This window comes from Pelobates fuscus, chromosome 12 (assembly GCF_036172605.1).
Source record: "Pelobates fuscus isolate aPelFus1 chromosome 12, aPelFus1.pri, whole genome shotgun sequence".
Classification (NCBI taxonomy): domain Eukaryota; kingdom Metazoa; phylum Chordata; class Amphibia; order Anura; family Pelobatidae; genus Pelobates; species Pelobates fuscus.
Window position 1 is genome coordinate 16,803,563 of NC_086328.1, and position 18,035 is coordinate 16,821,597.

General features: G+C 40.9%; 1 protein-coding gene across 1 annotated transcript in view; it reads left to right on the forward strand.

The window, feature by feature from the left end:
• The window catches only part of ANKRD27 (ankyrin repeat domain 27), an 85,051-nt gene that overhangs the window by 41,516 nt on the left and 25,500 nt on the right, over positions 1–18,035 (forward strand). Inside the window, exons 6-17 of the mRNA XM_063438089.1 lie at positions 894–953; positions 1,059–1,112; positions 3,123–3,188; positions 4,178–4,254; positions 5,436–5,557; positions 6,258–6,336; positions 11,853–11,985; positions 13,126–13,206; positions 14,707–14,834; positions 15,272–15,354; positions 15,638–15,753; positions 16,045–16,137. Coding sequence (XP_063294159.1) covers positions 894–953; positions 1,059–1,112; positions 3,123–3,188; positions 4,178–4,254; positions 5,436–5,557; positions 6,258–6,336; positions 11,853–11,985; positions 13,126–13,206; positions 14,707–14,834; positions 15,272–15,354; positions 15,638–15,753; positions 16,045–16,137 — 1,092 coding nt within the window. The remainder of the gene's footprint in view (positions 1–893; positions 954–1,058; positions 1,113–3,122; positions 3,189–4,177; positions 4,255–5,435; positions 5,558–6,257; positions 6,337–11,852; positions 11,986–13,125; positions 13,207–14,706; positions 14,835–15,271; positions 15,355–15,637; positions 15,754–16,044; positions 16,138–18,035) is intronic.

The following is an 18,035-nucleotide window of genomic DNA, read 5'->3' on the forward strand; positions in this document are numbered from 1 at the left end:
ACAAAGTCAAGAAGGGTTATTTTTCTTTGTTTTGTGACATCTATTTGGAAACGGCTACAATTGTTTTTTGTTTTGTTTTTTGTCTTCTTTTGGATCTACAACATAAAGGAATGAATGGAACCCGATGGACGTTGGTCTTGTTTCAACCTAGGTTACTATGTAATAATTTACATGGAGCCGATATGCAGTCATGTCATCTGTGTCATTGTACCCAGTGCAGCATATTACAGTCTTATACAAAGATCACTTCTATGGACTTTGTTTAAATCGAAAACTAGTTGGTAGATTTAAGAACCAGCTCATTCAACAGATTCTTAAAAGCAGTTGTTCCACATTTCCATGCGTGTAATGAAGGGTAACCGTAACTTTCACAGTCAGTATAAAGTCCAGAGTTCAGTAATATGGAACACATCATGACTGCATATTTAATTGAAGTCCTTTAACATCACAAAAGTAATTAGCGTCCCCCTAACGGGAATTTGTATTTGCTTATTTGCCTAATTTAAGCCATGGGTTACCGCATTCATGTGCATGTGTCTGCCTTTCTGTGCAAAGGTAAACCTGAACAGAATGGGCTCCTGTCCAGTCTTGCATCTGCTTTGAAAGTTAGTACTCATGTGCTCATTTAGTGGAATATCATAGGGGAATTCTCTTGTGTTGTATCACATAGACTGTCCAGCTTTTGTTCTTTAGGTGGTTTGGCGATCATGAAAGTTGAACATAGTATCTAATATCTTTTAACCAAAAATCAACACCAAAGATTCTTGCCAAAGTTCTAGCAACCATACTATGACAAGATTCCACCTACCCTATCTGAATGGGGCAGAGTCCCACCAAGAATTCAATGTAATTTCCTAACTGTGCTGATAAGTCCATAATGTTTCTCTTTTCAGGATTCTGTCAACGCTCTGTACACAAAGTGTCTGCAGCATTTGTTACGAGATTCCCATCTGGTAAGATTACCTCGTATTTCTCCATGTTTACATCCGTCTCATCCCTAAATGTCTTCGTCTTTTTATTTCCACATAGTAATCACGGCTATTTCCCCTGTTTTTTAGAGAGCGATTTCAAAGCAGGAAACGCAGATGAATTTGATGAAGCAAGCAGTTGAGGTAGGAATTTTTTTAAACTTAATTTTCTTTTGCAATCTTTATTTAATATGTTAACTTTAAATAGACAAAATATAGGATATATAATAAGAGCATGTGAGTCATTACATTAACAGGACTTTTGGTGGAGTACATCTTCTTTTACTGAACAATATATGTCTGGTCAAGTATAATTTTTCTCTCTCTCAGGGGAGACTGTATGGGGACCCTTGGTAGCGATGATAATAATAAACACGGGGGGGCGTAGCCTGACCGCTGAGCCGCGCCAACGCAACTAGCACAAGCTCCAGCCCGGTGGACAGAATCCGGGGCAAAAACGACGGCTGCTAAGCCAACTTACACCTGAGGGTGCACCACCCACGTCGGGGGTGCCCCACCGAACCCATCGGTACCACCCCGGGACCGGTTGGGGCCGGGATCACGTAGATCTAAACGCGGCCTACTAGGGCTCACAAGCGAATTATCAACATACACCCCCCCCCCCCTGGACCGGTGGGGGACATCCCGGTCCCCACAGGACGTACTGACCTGTCGGGAAAGCTAGCAAACTGGCAGCAGAGCATAGAGGGGCAACAGACCCACAACAACCGGCCAAAATGGCCGCCCAGCCTACACCTGGAAAGAGGAGCACTCACATTAAGACACACGTGTCCGCTATGAAAATCTTTGGCCTGCTTTGTGCAGGCCTCAAGGAGGCTCTACTCAACCGGGGGGAACCCACTGACAAGCTGAAACAAGGGTGGCTTTGTGGATACGTCCAGCAGCGAGGCGCAGCCACTATATGCAGGTACCTCGAGCCACCAAGATGGCCGTTCGGCAAAGCAGATACCACCGGGCCTTGAGGCAGGGCACGGCACCAAAACCCTCGGGCACAAGCTCACATCAGAACACAAGAAGCACCGGGATTATAAACCAAGCGACACACACACATCTCCTACCTGACCAAAACCCCGGCGACCAGCGCAACTTGAAGCACATCACCCCAGTTGAAGCAACATCACAAGCGGCCACGCGGCAGCACAACACGGGGGGAACTACCGGAGCAGACCTCCGAGCCGGAGAAACTGGGCCCGGCGGCTGCAAAGACGGGACTAAAAATTACAGCACACCGGACCCACCGACGCGGGGTATAGGCTGAAGCGCCCACCACGTTGCCTCGCAAGTATTTCTGGCCTAACTGTTCCAAACTCTTGCAACAGCGGAATACCTGGACTTAGACGACTAAAAATTGCCAAATGTGGACTATGCCCCCATGCCATCACAAACTTGATGTCCAGTTACCCATCAATACAACCGCATGCATTTATGTTTAGACTGTGTAGTGGAGTTACACTATACTGTAGGCAAGACATAGCAAAGATACTTGTTTATATTGCACCATAGCCTACACAAGAATAGCACAACCTGCAGACACATCACTCACGACCCAGCAACTGTTATCTTGCAAATCACATAGCACCGTTAAGCGTTGATCACCTTACTTATTCTAACGATTTCACTGTTTAGCCAAGCCTTATAACTATATAAAAATGTGCAATGTCTCATGCCACTATCAAACTTATGTGCATCTTCAAACGTGCTGTTGTGGCGCATGTCAATAATGTGTACTAAACTGCACAACAAAAAGAATTAAAAATAAAAAAAAAGATAATAATAAACACATTTGCAAAGTTACTGAACTTTGCCTAATGATTTAAAAGCATAATCAACAGAGGTGACCTGAGCCCGGTAGCAATCATTTGATCCCTATAGCCATGTAGTCACATGGAGACATAGACAGGCAAACAAAAGTAAATGAAGGAAAGGGGTAGAAAAAGGTAAAGGGAAAACAGGGTGTAAGAAAGGGGCTCTCACCCCATTGGTCTGCTTACAGGGGTTTCGGAAGTTGGATAGGGAGATAAAAAATCCATTGGTTGTCTTGTAGAACAGTTATGTGTTGTCAAAGGTGATAATGCAGAGTTCATGTGAATGTTGTGTAGGAGAATGAAAAAAGTTATTTAATTTTCTGTTTAGATGTATGTTCATCATAGCATCTATGACCTGATCTTCAAACAAGTAGGGACCATCGAGGCAAGTGAGGTAATATTCCAGAAATGTTTTATTTCTACATCATCGTCATACTTCAAAGTGCGATCAAAGTGCTATGTGTTGGCAAATAAACTGGCAATAATATTTAAATAGATTAGAATTATACTATGTTATTCTTAATTGAAACAGGAAATGGATGTGCTGGAATGTGTGTCTGTATGCTAGTTTGGTATTAAGGTGTATATCCAATGGAAAACTGTGTGTTTTAGGATAAGGGGTACATAGATTGTATTGCTGAGTTTGTGTGTAAAAGTAAATTTGTGAGCAGTTTATAGAGTAATGAGTGTGAGGTGTATGTGTTCTATGCAGTAATGAGTGTGAAGTGGATGTAAGATACATGTTCAATGCAGTAAATGAGTGTGTGGTTTGTTCTATGCAGTAATGAGTTTGAGATGGATGTAAGATACATGTTCAATGCAATAATGAGTATGAGTTGAATGTGTGATGTATGCTTTTTTGCAGTAATGAGTGTGAGGTGTGTTATAGGCAGTTATGAGTAAGAGGTTGAGGTGAGGTGTGTTCTATGCAGTAATGAGTGTGAGGGGGTGATAGGTGTGTTCTATTCAGTAATGAGTATGAGCTTGAGGTGAGGTGTGTTCTATGCAGTAATGAGTGTGAGGTTGATGTGAGGTGTGTTCTATGCAGTAATTAGTGTGAGTGTGAGGTTGAGGTGAGGTGTGTTCTATGCAGTAAGGAGTGTGAGGTTGATATGAGGTGTGTTCTATGCAGTAATGAGTGTGAGGTTGATATGAGGTGTGTTCTATGCAGTAATGAGTGTGAGGTGTGTTGTATGCAGTAATGAGTATGAGGTTGATGTGAGGTATGTTCTATGCAGTAAAGAGTGTGAGGTTAAGGTGAGGTGTTTGTTATATAGAGTAATGCGTTTGAGATGTATGTCCTGCAGCAGACGTTATGTATTTAGAGCCATGCACTTTGTGAACGCATTGACCCTCTAATTATTTTATTGATTTCCTTGCAAGGATGCAGCATTTAACAAGATTACCCGGAGCCTTCAGGATCTTCAGCAGAAGGACATAGGAGTGAAAACAGAGTTCAGGTAACACAGAAATTGAATATAAGTTTGGAGACCGTTTGAAGTAAATCCCATATACCCAATACCCTTGCCAGAAAGTAGACTTTGTTCTTTAGTATAATGAAAGCAGACGGTCTAGGGTCATCAGTGAGTCACTGCCTTTTGATAGTCAGACACGTAGAAGCTGCAAGGTGAGAGGAGCATTAAAATTCAAAGCATAATATTTACTTCTGCTAGAGAAGCCTCCCTTTAAGAAATGCTATTTGTTTTTACAAGCCAAGTTTCAAAGGGATAGGTAAAATGAAGCACTCAATCTGCTGTCAAACTACAACTCTCATGATCCTTTCCAGTTGTGTCCATCGAGTTGGACTAGGCATCATGGAAGTTGTATTTCCCAGTAAATGCAGAGAGGCCTTTTGGCAGGTGATGTTATATGATGTGCCAGTCAATTCAGTCATGTTTGATGTATGTGAAACTGTTCAGCATTTACAGGAGTAAATCTAAACAGCTGATTCTGCTTTGTAACTGCATCCATCCTGTAATATATTTGTATGGGGGTGAGTTAATATGGAAAATATGAGGACAGAAAACAGAATATAATGTAGTATGTTCTACAGGTCGTAAGGTAAAATAAGAGAAATGCCACTTGCAATTTTCTTGAACTTATGTTCAGCTGCAGATATATGCGTCTCGGTGGTATGGTCACCACCTGTGGATATGTCGCTCAGCTTGGTTGCTTGTAGATGGTAGGTCAGGATCAAAGGCCAGTTGAGGTGTCGAGCGTTCACGGGTATTTCCCTCCCAATTGCAGTGTTACAGATATTCACCGATTACATAAAATGAAAATAAAAGCAGAAAATAGTGCCGTTCCCGAATCTAACAAGCGCTAGGAACCTCACCATTGCACGTATCTGGTAATATATAGAGTATAGGTTGCCTTAGAGATAAGGTCACAAAGCTGACTGCACTTTTATATGACAGATTAATTAATTTACCTACTGGATCAGTACGATGATGGCACATATATTTATTTATGCATTTATTACTGTTATTTATAAAGCGCCAACAGATTCCGCAGCGCTGTACAATCAGTGGAAAACTTACAATATACACAGACAAATACAAAAGGTAGAGATATGGGGCCATTAGATCTCTGGACGTGTCTCTTTGCGAATGATCCACTATGTTTGAATTGTCTTTTGCAGTATTAATATTCCCCGTGCCAAGCGAGTGTTGGCTCAGCTGAACAGATGCACTTCCCCACAGCAGAAGCTGATCTGTCTCTGGAAGGTTGTGCAGACCATCATGCATTCTCCAAGTCAAAGAGGTTCGTTTTCTGGGCTAAACTGGGGATTTGTGTTTTCATGGGAGGATGAATGAGCCAGGAAATGTGTTTTAATCCTGGGTTCTGGCAGTAGTTGTATGTTTTGGCAGGATGTAGTTTTGTGTGCTTGTGTATACTGACAGTCTGTCTCTGTATGTTTGTGTATGCTGACAGACTACCTCTGTCTGTTTGCTGGCAGGCTATAGCCGTGGGTGTGTATATTGGCACACTGTCTCTGTGTGTGTTTGTGTAAAATGGCATGCCGTAGCTCTGTGTGATTGTATTTAATTGCAGGCTCTTGCTGTGTGTATATGTGTATACTGGCAGGCTGTGTTGTGTGTTAGTGTTTACTGGCATGCTGCCTCTGTGTTTGTGTATACTCTCTGGCTGTCTCTGTGTGTGTGTGTGTGTGTGTGTGTGTGTGCTGACAGACTACCTCTGTGTGTTTGTGTTTACTGGCACGCTATAGCTGTGGGTGTGTATATTGGCACACTGTCTCTGTGTGTGTTTGTATATACTGGCAGGCTGTCTCTGTGTGTGTTTGTGTATACTATCTGGCTGTCTCTCTGAGTGTTTGTGTATACTGGCAGGCTGTGTGTATGTGCGTCTGTGTGCGTATACTGGCAGACTGTCTCTATGTTGATTTGTGTCTTTACTCTCAGGTTCTGGATATGTATTCATGTTTTTCTGGTTCAATCTTTAGTAAACATGGAGATGATGTGCGCTGATGACCTCCTGTCTGTGCTGCTTTACCTACTTGTGAAAACAGAAATTCCCAACTGGTATGTGTGGCATTGGCTTCTTCTCAGTATGATAATGTAGGGACTTTCTATTCAATAGATGATGTAGGGATAGTCAGAAAAATATGAGACTGTTGACTCAGGGTAAACAGAGTTTACTGCCGGTTTACTCTGGTATTTACATTGCGAATCCTGCAACAAATTATCTAGATTATCCAATAATTTCAATACATGCATCATTGCTCAGACTATGGAGAAATGCATGATTCTGTCTGGGGAGAGAATCAGTGTTCAATGATTTAGTCTGTGGTGGGCTGCAGGGTTCAGTGATTCTGTCTGAGGAGAGATGCAGGGTTCAGTGATTGAGTTAGTGGTTAGATGCAGGGTTCAGTGATTGAGTTAGTGGTTAGATGCAGGGTTCAGTGATTGAGTTAGTGGTTAGATGCAGGGTTCAGTGATTGAGTTAGTGGTTAGATGCAGGGTTCAGTGATTGAGTTAGTGGTTAGATGCAGGGTTCAGTGATTGAGTTAGTGGTTAGATGCAGGGTTCAGTGATTGAGTTAGTGGTTAGATGCAGGGTTCAGTGATTGAGTTAGTGGTTAGATACAGGGTTCAGTGATTGAGTTAGTGGTTAGATGCAACCTCACATACCTGTCTCTTGCCCTCTCCTAAAGGGCAGCCCACCTTATTTGATTGTAAATTCCTGTCCTAATGTGTTTTACACCCCACCTCCTATAGAATGTAAGCTCGTTTGAGCAGGGTCCTCTTCAACCTATTGTTCCCGTAAGTTTATTTGTAATTGTCCTATTTATAGTTAAATCCCCCTCTCATAATATTGTAAAGCGCTACGGAATCTGTTGGCGCTATATAAATGGCAATAATAAATAAATAAATAAATGCAGGGTTTAGTGATTGAGTTAGTGGTTTGATGCAGGGTTCAGTGATTGAGTTAGTGGTTTGATGCAGGGTTCAGTGATTGAGTTAGTGGTTTGATGCAGGGTTCAGTGATTGAATTAGTGGTTAGATGCATGGTTCAGTGATTGAGTTAGTGGTTAGATACAGGGTTCAGTGATTGAGTTAGTGGTTAGATGCAACCTCACATACCTGTCTCTTGCCCTCTCCTAAAGGGCAGCCCACCTTATTTGATTGTAAATTCCTGTCCTAATGTGTTTTACACCCCACCTCCTATAGAATGTAAGCTCGTTTGAGCAGGGTCCTCTTCAACCTATTGTTCCTGTAAGTTTATTTGTAATTGTCCTATTTATAGTTAAATCCCCCTCTCATAATATTGTAAAGCGCTACGGAATCTGTTGGCGCTATATAAATGGCAATAATAAATAAATAAATAAATGCAGGGTTTAGTGATTGAGTTAGTGGTTAGATGCAGGGTTTAGTGATTGAGTCAGTGGTTTGATGCAGGGTTCAGTGATTGAGTCAGTGGTTTGATGCAGGGTTCAGTGATTGAGTCAGTGGTTAGATGCAGGGTTTAGTGATTGAGTCAGTGGTTAGATGCAGGGTTTAGTGATTGAGTCAGTGGTTTGATGCAGGGTTTAGTGATTGAGTCAGTGGTTTGATGCAGGGTTAAGTGATTGAGTTAGTGGTTAGATGCAGGGTTAAGTGATTGAGTTAGTGGTTAGATGCAGGGTTAAGTGATTGAGTTAGTGGTTAGATGCAGGGTTCAGTGATTGAGTTAGTGGTTAGATGCAGGGTTCACTGATTGAGTTAGTGGTTAGATGCAGGGTTCACTGATTGAGTTAGTGGTTAGATGCAGGGTTTAGTGATTGAGTCAGTGGTTTGATGCAGGGTTCAGTGATTGAGTCAGTGGTTTGATGCAGGGTTCAGTGATTGAGTCAGTGGTTAGATGCAGGGTTTAGTGATTGAGTCAGTGGTTAGATGCAGGGTTTAGTGATTGAGTCAGTGGTTTGATGCAGGGTTCAGTGATTGAGTCAGTGGTTTGATGCAGGGTTCAGTGATTGAGTCAGTGGTTAGATGCAGGGTTTAGTGATTGAGTCAGTGGTTTGATGCAGGGTTCAGTGATTGAGTTAGTGGTTAGATGCAGGGTTCAGTGATTGAGTTAGTGGTTAGATGCAGGGTTCAGTGATTGAGTTAGTGGTTAGATGCAGGGTTCAGTGATTGAGTTAGTGGTTAGATGCAGGGTTCAGTGATTGAGTTAGTGGTTAGATGCAGGGTTCAGTGATTGAGTTAGTGGTTTGATGCAGGGTTCAGTGATTGAGTTAGTGGTTAGATGCAGGGTTCAGTGATTGAGTTAGTGGTTAGATGCAGGGTTCAGTGATTGAGTTAGTGGTTAGATGCAGGGTTCAGTGATTGAGTTAGTGGTTAGATGCAGGGTTCACTGATTGAGTTAGTGGTTAGATGCAGGGTTCACTGATTGAGTTAGTGGTTAGATGCAGGGTTCAGTGATTGAGTTAGTGGTTAGATGCAGGGTTCAGTGATTGAGTTAGTGGTTAGATGCAGGGTTCAGTGATTGAGTTAGTGGTTTGATGCAGGGTTCAGTGATTGAGTTAGTGGTTAGATACAGGGTTCAGTGATTGAGTTAGTGGTTAGATGCAACCTCACATACCTGTCTCTTGCCCTCTCCTAAAGGGCAGCCCACCTTATTTGATTGTAAATTCCTGTCCTAATGTGTTTTACACCCCACCTCCTATAGAATGTAAGCTCGTTTGAGCAGGGTCCTCTTCAACCTATTGTTCCCGTAAGTTTATTTGTAATTGTCCTATTTATAGTTAAATCCCCCTCTCATAATATTGTAAAGCGCTACGGAATCTGTTGGCGCTATATAAATGGCAATAATAAATAAATAAATAAATGCAGGGTTTAGTGATTGAGTTAGTGGTTTGATGCAGGGTTCAGTGATTGAGTTAGTGGTTTGATGCAGGGTTCAGTGATTGAGTTAGTGGTTTGATGCAGGGTTCAGTGATTGAATTAGTGGTTAGATGCATGGTTCAGTGATTGAGTTAGTGGTTAGATACAGGGTTCAGTGATTGAGTTAGTGGTTAGATGCAACCTCACATACCTGTCTCTTGCCCTCTCCTAAAGGGCAGCCCACCTTATTTGATTGTAAATTCCTGTCCTAATGTGTTTTACACCCCACCTCCTATAGAATGTAAGCTCGTTTGAGCAGGGTCCTCTTCAACCTATTGTTCCTGTAAGTTTATTTGTAATTGTCCTATTTATAGTTAAATCCCCCTCTCATAATATTGTAAAGCTCTACGGAATCTGTTGGCGCTATATAAATGGCAATAATAAATAAATAAATAAATGCAGGGTTTAGTGATTGAGTTAGTGGTTTGATGCAGGGTTCAGTGATTGAGTTAGTGGTTTGATGCAGGGTTCAGTGATTGAGTTAGTGGTTTGATGCAGGGTTCAGTGATTGAGTTAGTGGTTTGATGCAGGGTTCAGTGATTGAGTTAGTGGTTAGATGCATGGTTCAGTGATTGAGTTAGTGGTTAGATGCAGGGTTCAGTGATTGAGTTAGTGGTTAGATGCAGGGTTTAGTGATTGAGTCAGTGGTTTGATGCAGGGTTCAGTGATTGAGTCAGTGGTTTGATGCAGGGTTCAGTGATTGAGTCAGTGGTTAGATGCAGGGTTTAGTGATTGAGTCAGTGGTTAGATGCAGGGTTTAGTGATTGAGTCAGTGGTTTGATGCAGGGTTCAGTGATTGAGTCAGTGGTTTGATGCAGGGTTCAGTGATTGAGTTAGTGGTTAGATGCAGGGTTCAGTGATTGAGTTAGTGGTTAGATGCAGGGTTCAGTGATTGAGTTAGTGGTTAGATGCAGGGTTCAGTGATTGAGTTAGTGGTTAGATGCAGGGTTCAGTGATTGAGTTAGTGGTTAGATGCAGGGTTCAGTGATTGAGTTAGTGGTTTGATGCAGGGTTCAGTGATTGAGTTAGTGGTTAGATGCAGGGTTCAGTGATTGAGTTAGTGGTTAGATGCAGGGTTAAGTGATTGAGTTAGTGGTTAGATGCAGGGTTCAGTGATTGAGTTAGTGGTTAGATGCAGGGTTCACTGATTGAGTTAGTGGTTAGATGCAGGGTTCACTGATTGAGTTAGTGGTTAGATGCAGGGTTCACTGATTGAGTTAGTGGTTAGATGCAGGGTTTAGTGATTGAGTCAGTGGTTTGATGCAGGGTTCAGTGATTGAGTCAGTGGTTTGATGCAGGGTTCAGTGATTGAGTCAGTGGTTAGATGCAGGGTTTAGTGATTGAGTCAGTGGTTAGATGCAGGGTTTAGTGATTGAGTCAGTGGTTTGATGCAGGGTTCAGTGATTGAGTCAGTGGTTAGATGCAGGGTTTAGTGATTGAGTCAGTGGTTTGATGCAGGGTTCAGTGATTGAGTTAGTGGTTAGATGCAGGGTTCAGTGATTGAGTTAGTGGTTAGATGCAGGGTTCAGTGATTGAGTTAGTGGTTAGATGCAGGGTTCAGTGATTGAGTTAGTGGTTAGATGCAGGGTTCAGTGATTGAGTTAGTGGTTAGATGCAGGGTTCAGTGATTGAGTTAGTGGTTTGATGCAGGGTTCAGTGATTGAGTTAGTGGTTAGATGCAGGGTTCAGTGATTGAGTTAGTGGTTAGATGCAGGGTTAAGTGATTGAGTTAGTGGTTAGATGCAGGGTTCACTGATTGAGTTAGTGGTTAGATGCAGGGTTCACTGATTGAGTTAGTGGTTAGATGCAGGGTTCACTGATTGAGTTAGTGGTTAGATGCAGGGTTCAGTGATTGAGTTAGTGGTTAGATGCAGGGTTCAGTGATTGAGTTAGTGGTTAGATGCAGGGTTCAGTGATTGAGTTAGTGGTTTGATGCAGGGTTCAGTGATTGAGTTAGTGGTTAGATACAGGGTTCAGTGATTGAGTTAGTGGTTAGATGCAGGGTTCAGTGATTGAGTTAGTGGTTAGATGCAGGGTTCAGTGATTGAGTTAGTGGTTAGATGCAGGGTTCAGTGATTGAGTTAGTGGTTAGATGCAGGGTTCAGTGATTGAGTTAGTGGTTTGATGCAGGGTTCAGTGATTGAGTTAGTGGTTAGATGCAGGGTTCAGTGATTGAGTTAGTGGTTAGATGCAGGGTTCAGTGATTGAGTTAGTGGTTAGATGCAGGGTTCAGTGATTGAGTTAGTGGTTAGATGCAGGGTTCAGTGATTGAGTTAGTGGTTAGATGCAGGGTTCACTGAAGTTATTTGAAACAGATCCAACTTTATTATCTCCAAAATCAGAACAAAATTAAATGGACATTTTAGGCACCCAGACCACTACAGGTCATTGAAGTGATCTAGGTGCAGCGTCCCTTTTGCACTTAGTGCTGCAATGTTAAACATTGCAGTTCCCGAGAAAATGCATTGCATTTTAAGTCTACCCATAGTGGCTGTCTACCAGAAAGCCACTGGGGACGCATCATGGATCGAAACGGACCTTTGGTCTGGTATCTGACACTGGACGTCCTGAGGCTCTGCATTAAGACATCCAGCGTCAGATATTTCCCCATAGGAAAGCATGTGCTATAGAACATTGCTGATTTTCGAAATCTTGTTATGTTTCTTTGTCTCCCAGGATGGCAAACCTATGCTATATTAAAAACTTCCGATTCTGCAGTGCGGTGAAGGATGAGCTGGGATACTGTCTGACCTCGGTAGAAGCTGCTATTGAATTTATCCGCCAAGGAAACTTAAAGGAAACCCCTGCTGTGAGTGAGAATCGGTTTGTAAAACTTGCCAGAAACGTATCACAGAACATTAAAAGGAAGAATATATTTCACGGAGAACAGTCACTATAGTAAAATATACCACTTGGCCACTTGTGAGTTTTCAGATATATTTTAAAAGATAAAAGTCGAATTACTTCCCAATTCTACCTTTTACTCTTGACATCACTTGATTTAACTATGATGCTAAACGCATAAGATATCGGGAACTAATGTGCTAAATTGTGAGGAGACAGAAGAGGTAATTAAATTGGCTTGAATTGTTTTATTTCAACTTCTTTGTGCACCCCACACTTGGCCGGTTAACGCATTTTGCTGTATGCTATAAACTTTATACTGTTTGCTTTTTATGAGGGTTTCCCTTTCAAGTGAAAATGTCATAGATGACAAATTCAGATTTTAGTAAAATTCTAACCTTTTGTTGAATGCATTTGTACAAAATGAGCCATAAAGCTGTAGATGAAATATTAAAAATGTCTGAAGACAAGATCTGGGTGTCTGGTGCAGAATGTTAACGCGTTTGGCAAAAATATGAACTTGTGGAGCCTTTAAACACGCAGGTTTCCCTATGTAATCCTGAACTGAGAGCGCAAGACGTTGAGTTTGGCTGTAAGTAAAGCTTCATGAAAGTCAAATGTTAGTTGTATTTGATGAAGCCTTCACTAATTACTAATCTGTCGGATGTGAGAGGAGTGCAATACATTTTCCGCCCCATTTTATGATATTTGTGATCAATGTACATTTATAGAAAGTGATTAATGTGTAATACTTCCTTTTCAAATAATACATTTTTCATCTTCCCATCACCAGAGTGGTGGACCGATACATACTCTTTCTGGTATTCCAGTAACATTAATTTCTATTAATGGTATGCATTAGCAGAGAGATTCACAGCATCTGAATACTCAGTGGGTCCTGAAGTGAAACGCGTTAGTGGTCATTAGCGAGGCTTTTTCATGTGAAGCTCATTTCTTTATTACACAAGTACTTCTGTATTGATTTAGCTGAAAGGTATCACAACATGTATAGATGGCAATGAAGCAATGTTTCTCATGTTGTCCCAAACTAAAATTTATCAGATTCTATACAATCTGTCTAATGAGAAAATATCTTCACTTTCAGGAATCAGACAAGTCATTTTTGTGGCAGAGGATGAACTTAATGTCAAGAGTCTCTACAGCCCCAATTGATTGCCTATTCAAGGTAATCTGTGTAATATTTAAAAGTCAATAACTGTAAAGGGATTTTCAACCCATATTTCCCTGATAGTCTTGTCCTTCTTTACACGCTTGAGTAAAGCTTTAAACAATGCCATTAAAGGATCGCTAAAGGCACCCCGAACATCTCATCTCAATGAAACGATCTGGGTGCTTCGATTTTAGCCTTTCAGTCTAAAAGATGGCTGTTTAGTAGATACGGCAATGTTTCTATTGCGAGGTTAAATATGCCACTAGACAATGTCTTCGTGACAGCCACAAGAGGTTCATGCACTGCAGCGATGGGGTTTCACTCATGATCGCAAAGGTCCACGAGGATGTCAAACATCATCAAACGCAGCTCGTAGAGAAGCAGGGAAGTATTGGATTCGATACCTTTCGATTAGGCACATGTGCGACATTTGCCATGCATGCACATCTTGTCCCTAGTGCTCCTCTGTGAAGAGCATTGAATTGGACCATCATTGTGGAAGTAACACCTCTAGGTTGACGTCTCGGCGCTGGAAAAAAGGTAAATTAAACTTTTTTCATTTTTTTTTACAGTTGGAAAAAAAAATTGCGTGGGGGGGTGAATATAGGTATGAAGTAGGACACTATAGCATTATTAATATAAGTTTGTATTCCTAATTGTGTACTGTTCCTTTAAGGAAGAAATGTTGTCAAGTTCACATGTGGATGGATTAAAACAGTGCTCAGGTTACATTAGTATTTCAGAATATTTATTTCCCTGATCACAGCTCTAGGTTGGCTTTCTGATTTCAAGTGTCTTAGACCCAGTGGAATAACATCACTCAGCCTAGAGACGCCAAACCTTATATCAGTGGTGAGATTTACCCAGGAAGGAACCACCACCCCCGGCACGTTGGCTTATTCCTACATTACCACTATCTTAAAGATCCTCCACTATGCAAGGGGATTAAAATGAAAATTAGACAAAACTCTTCCTTAAACAAATAGATTTGTTTGGTGACTAATCGATTTGTCCGGCATAGGTCCCCTTTTGATTAATTTTTAGACTGGTTAAAAAAAATAAAAAATCAAGAGTGGTTCTATGCCTGACCGATCGAATGGTTTGACAACGAATGCACATGTCTTATGAAAACACATGGTTTATAAATTATGATTGTTATGTGGTTTCTTCAAACCGAGCACCGAGTTATGATCCTCTCACTTCATTAAATGCGGGGAACCTGCAAGCGAAGTCTCCATGGTAGAAACTGTTAGGGACATGTGAAAGTTTTATAGATATTGAATGTAGTGTCTTGTTAAAAATGAAAACACTACAAAATTGAGTAGTTTACAAAATAATAGTCTTTGCAATATTACTTTTCTTGTTGTTCGTTCTTGAGGGACATTGTTGAGGTGATGTATCATATTGTATGACAGGGACATGTTTTAAAGCTTTATCCTTCTTCGTACTGTGTTCTCCTGTCTGAATTATTGAGAAGCCATTATTTGTTTTCTCACTAATAACTAATAAATGCAGCATATCGCCTCCGGAAATCAGGAAGAGGTAGAAAAATTACTGAGCCAAGGTGACAATGACGAAGATATTGCGCAGAAAATGTGCCATCCGCTCTGTTCCTGTGACAACTGCGAGAAGCTGGTTTCAGGGTACGTGTGGTCCTTTCTGGCAATGCCAGCTTAGTGCCCCCTTGATTTCCCTGTGTCACATATGATATTATCACTTCCTCCTTCTAATAGGAGTTCTAAATGACTGCCTGGAAAAACACTTTCACTATTGTTTTTGTTTTATAACCTAGAATAGATTGATTGTTTACTGATATCCTTTTAGCATTATCCTCTGCTTGTAATCTGGTGTGTCGGTGGAAAGTTGATCTCGGAAGACAGATGATCTGCCTTTTGAGATTTGTCTTGAGACTGATAAACACTAAACTGATTATCTGAAAGTCACTGCCCCCCTAACTTGTATATAGGCAACAGACTATAATATAGTTCAATGTAGTATGTTTTTTATTTTTTTTTATTGTGTGTTTAGCACTTCAATCATATTGTGTGTTAAGTTAACAATGTCATCTCTTTCTTTTCAGCAAGCTAAACGATTCTTCGGTGGTCACACCATTTTCCAGAGATGACAGAGGCTATACACCACTACACATTGCAGCAATTTGCGGTAAGGACAACTATAACAGTAACACAATATGAATGACACAGCTCAAAACAATCTTCAGACCACTGTGTCAGCACGAACATGTCACATTTGAACACTTTTAAGTGGCAGGAAGGGTGAGTTCCTATGTTGAATGCCATCATTAGTTCATATAAAACCAAACAGGGGCATGTCTCTGAAAATGATAGGATGGAACTCTGATAGAATGATAAATAGCTGGGATGGACGGATATGGTGGTTAACCCTAAAATACTGTTCTTATCCCATTTCATTGTGTTCCTCCTAGGGCAAGTGCAGTGTATTGATCTACTAATCTCTAAAGGTGCTGCGGTTAATGCCACTGATTACCATGGGTCAACTCCACTCCATCTTGCATGCCAAAAGGGTCATCAAAAGATCGCAGTAAGTTGATATCAGTTCCAGTTTCCTTAAATAAGAATTGCTAGATGTTATTTATTTTTCTATAAATGAAATACAGCTCTAAAATATAGAGATTTGATTAGTGGCTGTATTATTAAGATTAATTGTATATTAGTAAGCTCCATAGGGCCTCGTTTGATTCTCATAAAGCTCTCAGCCCCAGTCAATACACATGATGGGTCTAATCCATCCCATGTCAGTCTTGCTGGGTAATGGTACTGTACATGGTATGTTGTCAGAGAATTAATCCAGTGTTCTTTGATTCCCTTTAAGCTGCTTTTATTACACTATAAGGCTTGTAGAGACATACAGGACAATAATGGGAATACTGCACTTCACTTGGCCTGCACATACGGACATGAAGATGTAAGTACCTCCCGGATGCTGAATAATTAATCGTGCATTTGCCGTTTTAGTCTCTGATTTTATTGCTTTTGTACTGTGCCGTTCGGTGTTGCTTCTCTTTGTAGTGTGTTTTGTTATTCTAGCAAATATTTCAGAACATAGAAACAGAAGCCAAAAGCTTAGGGGATTTCTTTATTTCCTTAGGAATGTAGACCGTGCAGATTGTGGAGTTTGACCTATAACATGCGTTGTGTTATTTTATTTTTCCTATGTTATGCTCTGTTTTCTTCAAACAATCTAACAAATGACTTTATGATCCAATAAATTACATTGATATTGGAAGAGTAGGAGAAACATTATTTCTGTGTCTCTCTCTCTCTCTCCATATATTATGTTTATTGCCCGAAAAGAGAAGAGATCCTGTAACAATAGCATTAGCCAGACTCTATAGCAGGGCTGCACAACAGGTAGATCCCCAGATGTTGTAGAACTACAACTCCCATGATGCTTTGTCATTCTAAAAGCATTCTAAAGGCATGCAAAGCATCTTGGGAGTTGTAGTTCTACATCATCTGGGGATCTACCTGTTGGGCAGCCCTGCTCTATAGAATGGAAGGTTCTACACATTTAGCATTAACCAGGATCTATAGAATGGAATGTCCTACACATTTTTTATTTATTTATTTATTTTTTTAATTCTTTTTATTTTTCATTGTGCATGAGGTAACAGAACATTTGACAATGCCACAACGGCATATAAAAACTCAAGTATAACACAGTTTGTCACAAATATGGCATGAAAGTAACGGCACATTTTTAAATGTATTTTTATCAGGCTAGGCAAATACGTCCATTTATGGTTCTCAGCAATTTAAAATGATATACAGATCTATGCTTGCAAGACGTGGTGAATAGTATGTTAGATTTAATTGTCGTATGGGTAGGGCACAGGGTAGGGGCATTCGTTTGCATCACCAAATCAGTGTAGAGATGATGGGTTAATCTATGTCTCGTTAAGCTAAAGGTCGGAGGCTTCCGATTGTTTATGAAAAATGTATTACTGCAGTGAGCCGGTATGTACAAGTGTGAGGCATTGCCCAATGTGTATCTGGAAGCGTGTTAGATCCAGGGAGATTAGGAGATCAAAGGGCTAAGATATAGCATGGGTGGTAAGAGTGTCTATACCTGTTATGTCCTACACATTTAGTGTTAGCCAGGATCTATAGAATGGAATGTCCTACACATTTAGTGTTAGCCAGGATCTATAGAATGGAATGTCCTACACATTTAGCGTTAGCCAGGATCTATAGAATGGCATGTCCTACTCATTTAGCGTTAGCCATGATCTATAGAATGGCATGTCCTACACATTTAGCGTTAGCCAGGATCTATAGAATGGAATGTCCTACACATTTAGCGTTAGCCAGGATCTATAGAATGGCATGTCCTACTCATTTAGCGTTAGCCAGGATCTATAGAATGGAATGTCCTACTCATTAGCGTTAGCCAGGATTTATAGAATGGCATGTCCTACACATTTAGTGTTAGCCAGGATCTATAGAATGGAATGTCCTACACATTTAGCGTTAGCCAGGATCTATAGAATGGCATGTCCTACTCATTTAGCGTTAGCCATGATCTATAGAAGGGAATGTCCTACTCATTTAGAGTTAGCCAGGATCTATAGAATGGAATGTCCTACTCATTAGCGTTAGCCAGGATTTATAGAATGGAATGTCCTACACATTTAGTGTTAGCCAGAGTCTATAGAATGGAATGTCCTACTCATTTAGTGTTAGCCAGGATCTGTAGAAAGGAATGTCCTACACATTCAGTGTTAGCCAGGATCTATAGAATGGAATGTCCTACACATTTAGTGTTCGCCAGGGTCTGTAGCATGGAATGTCCTACTCATTTGG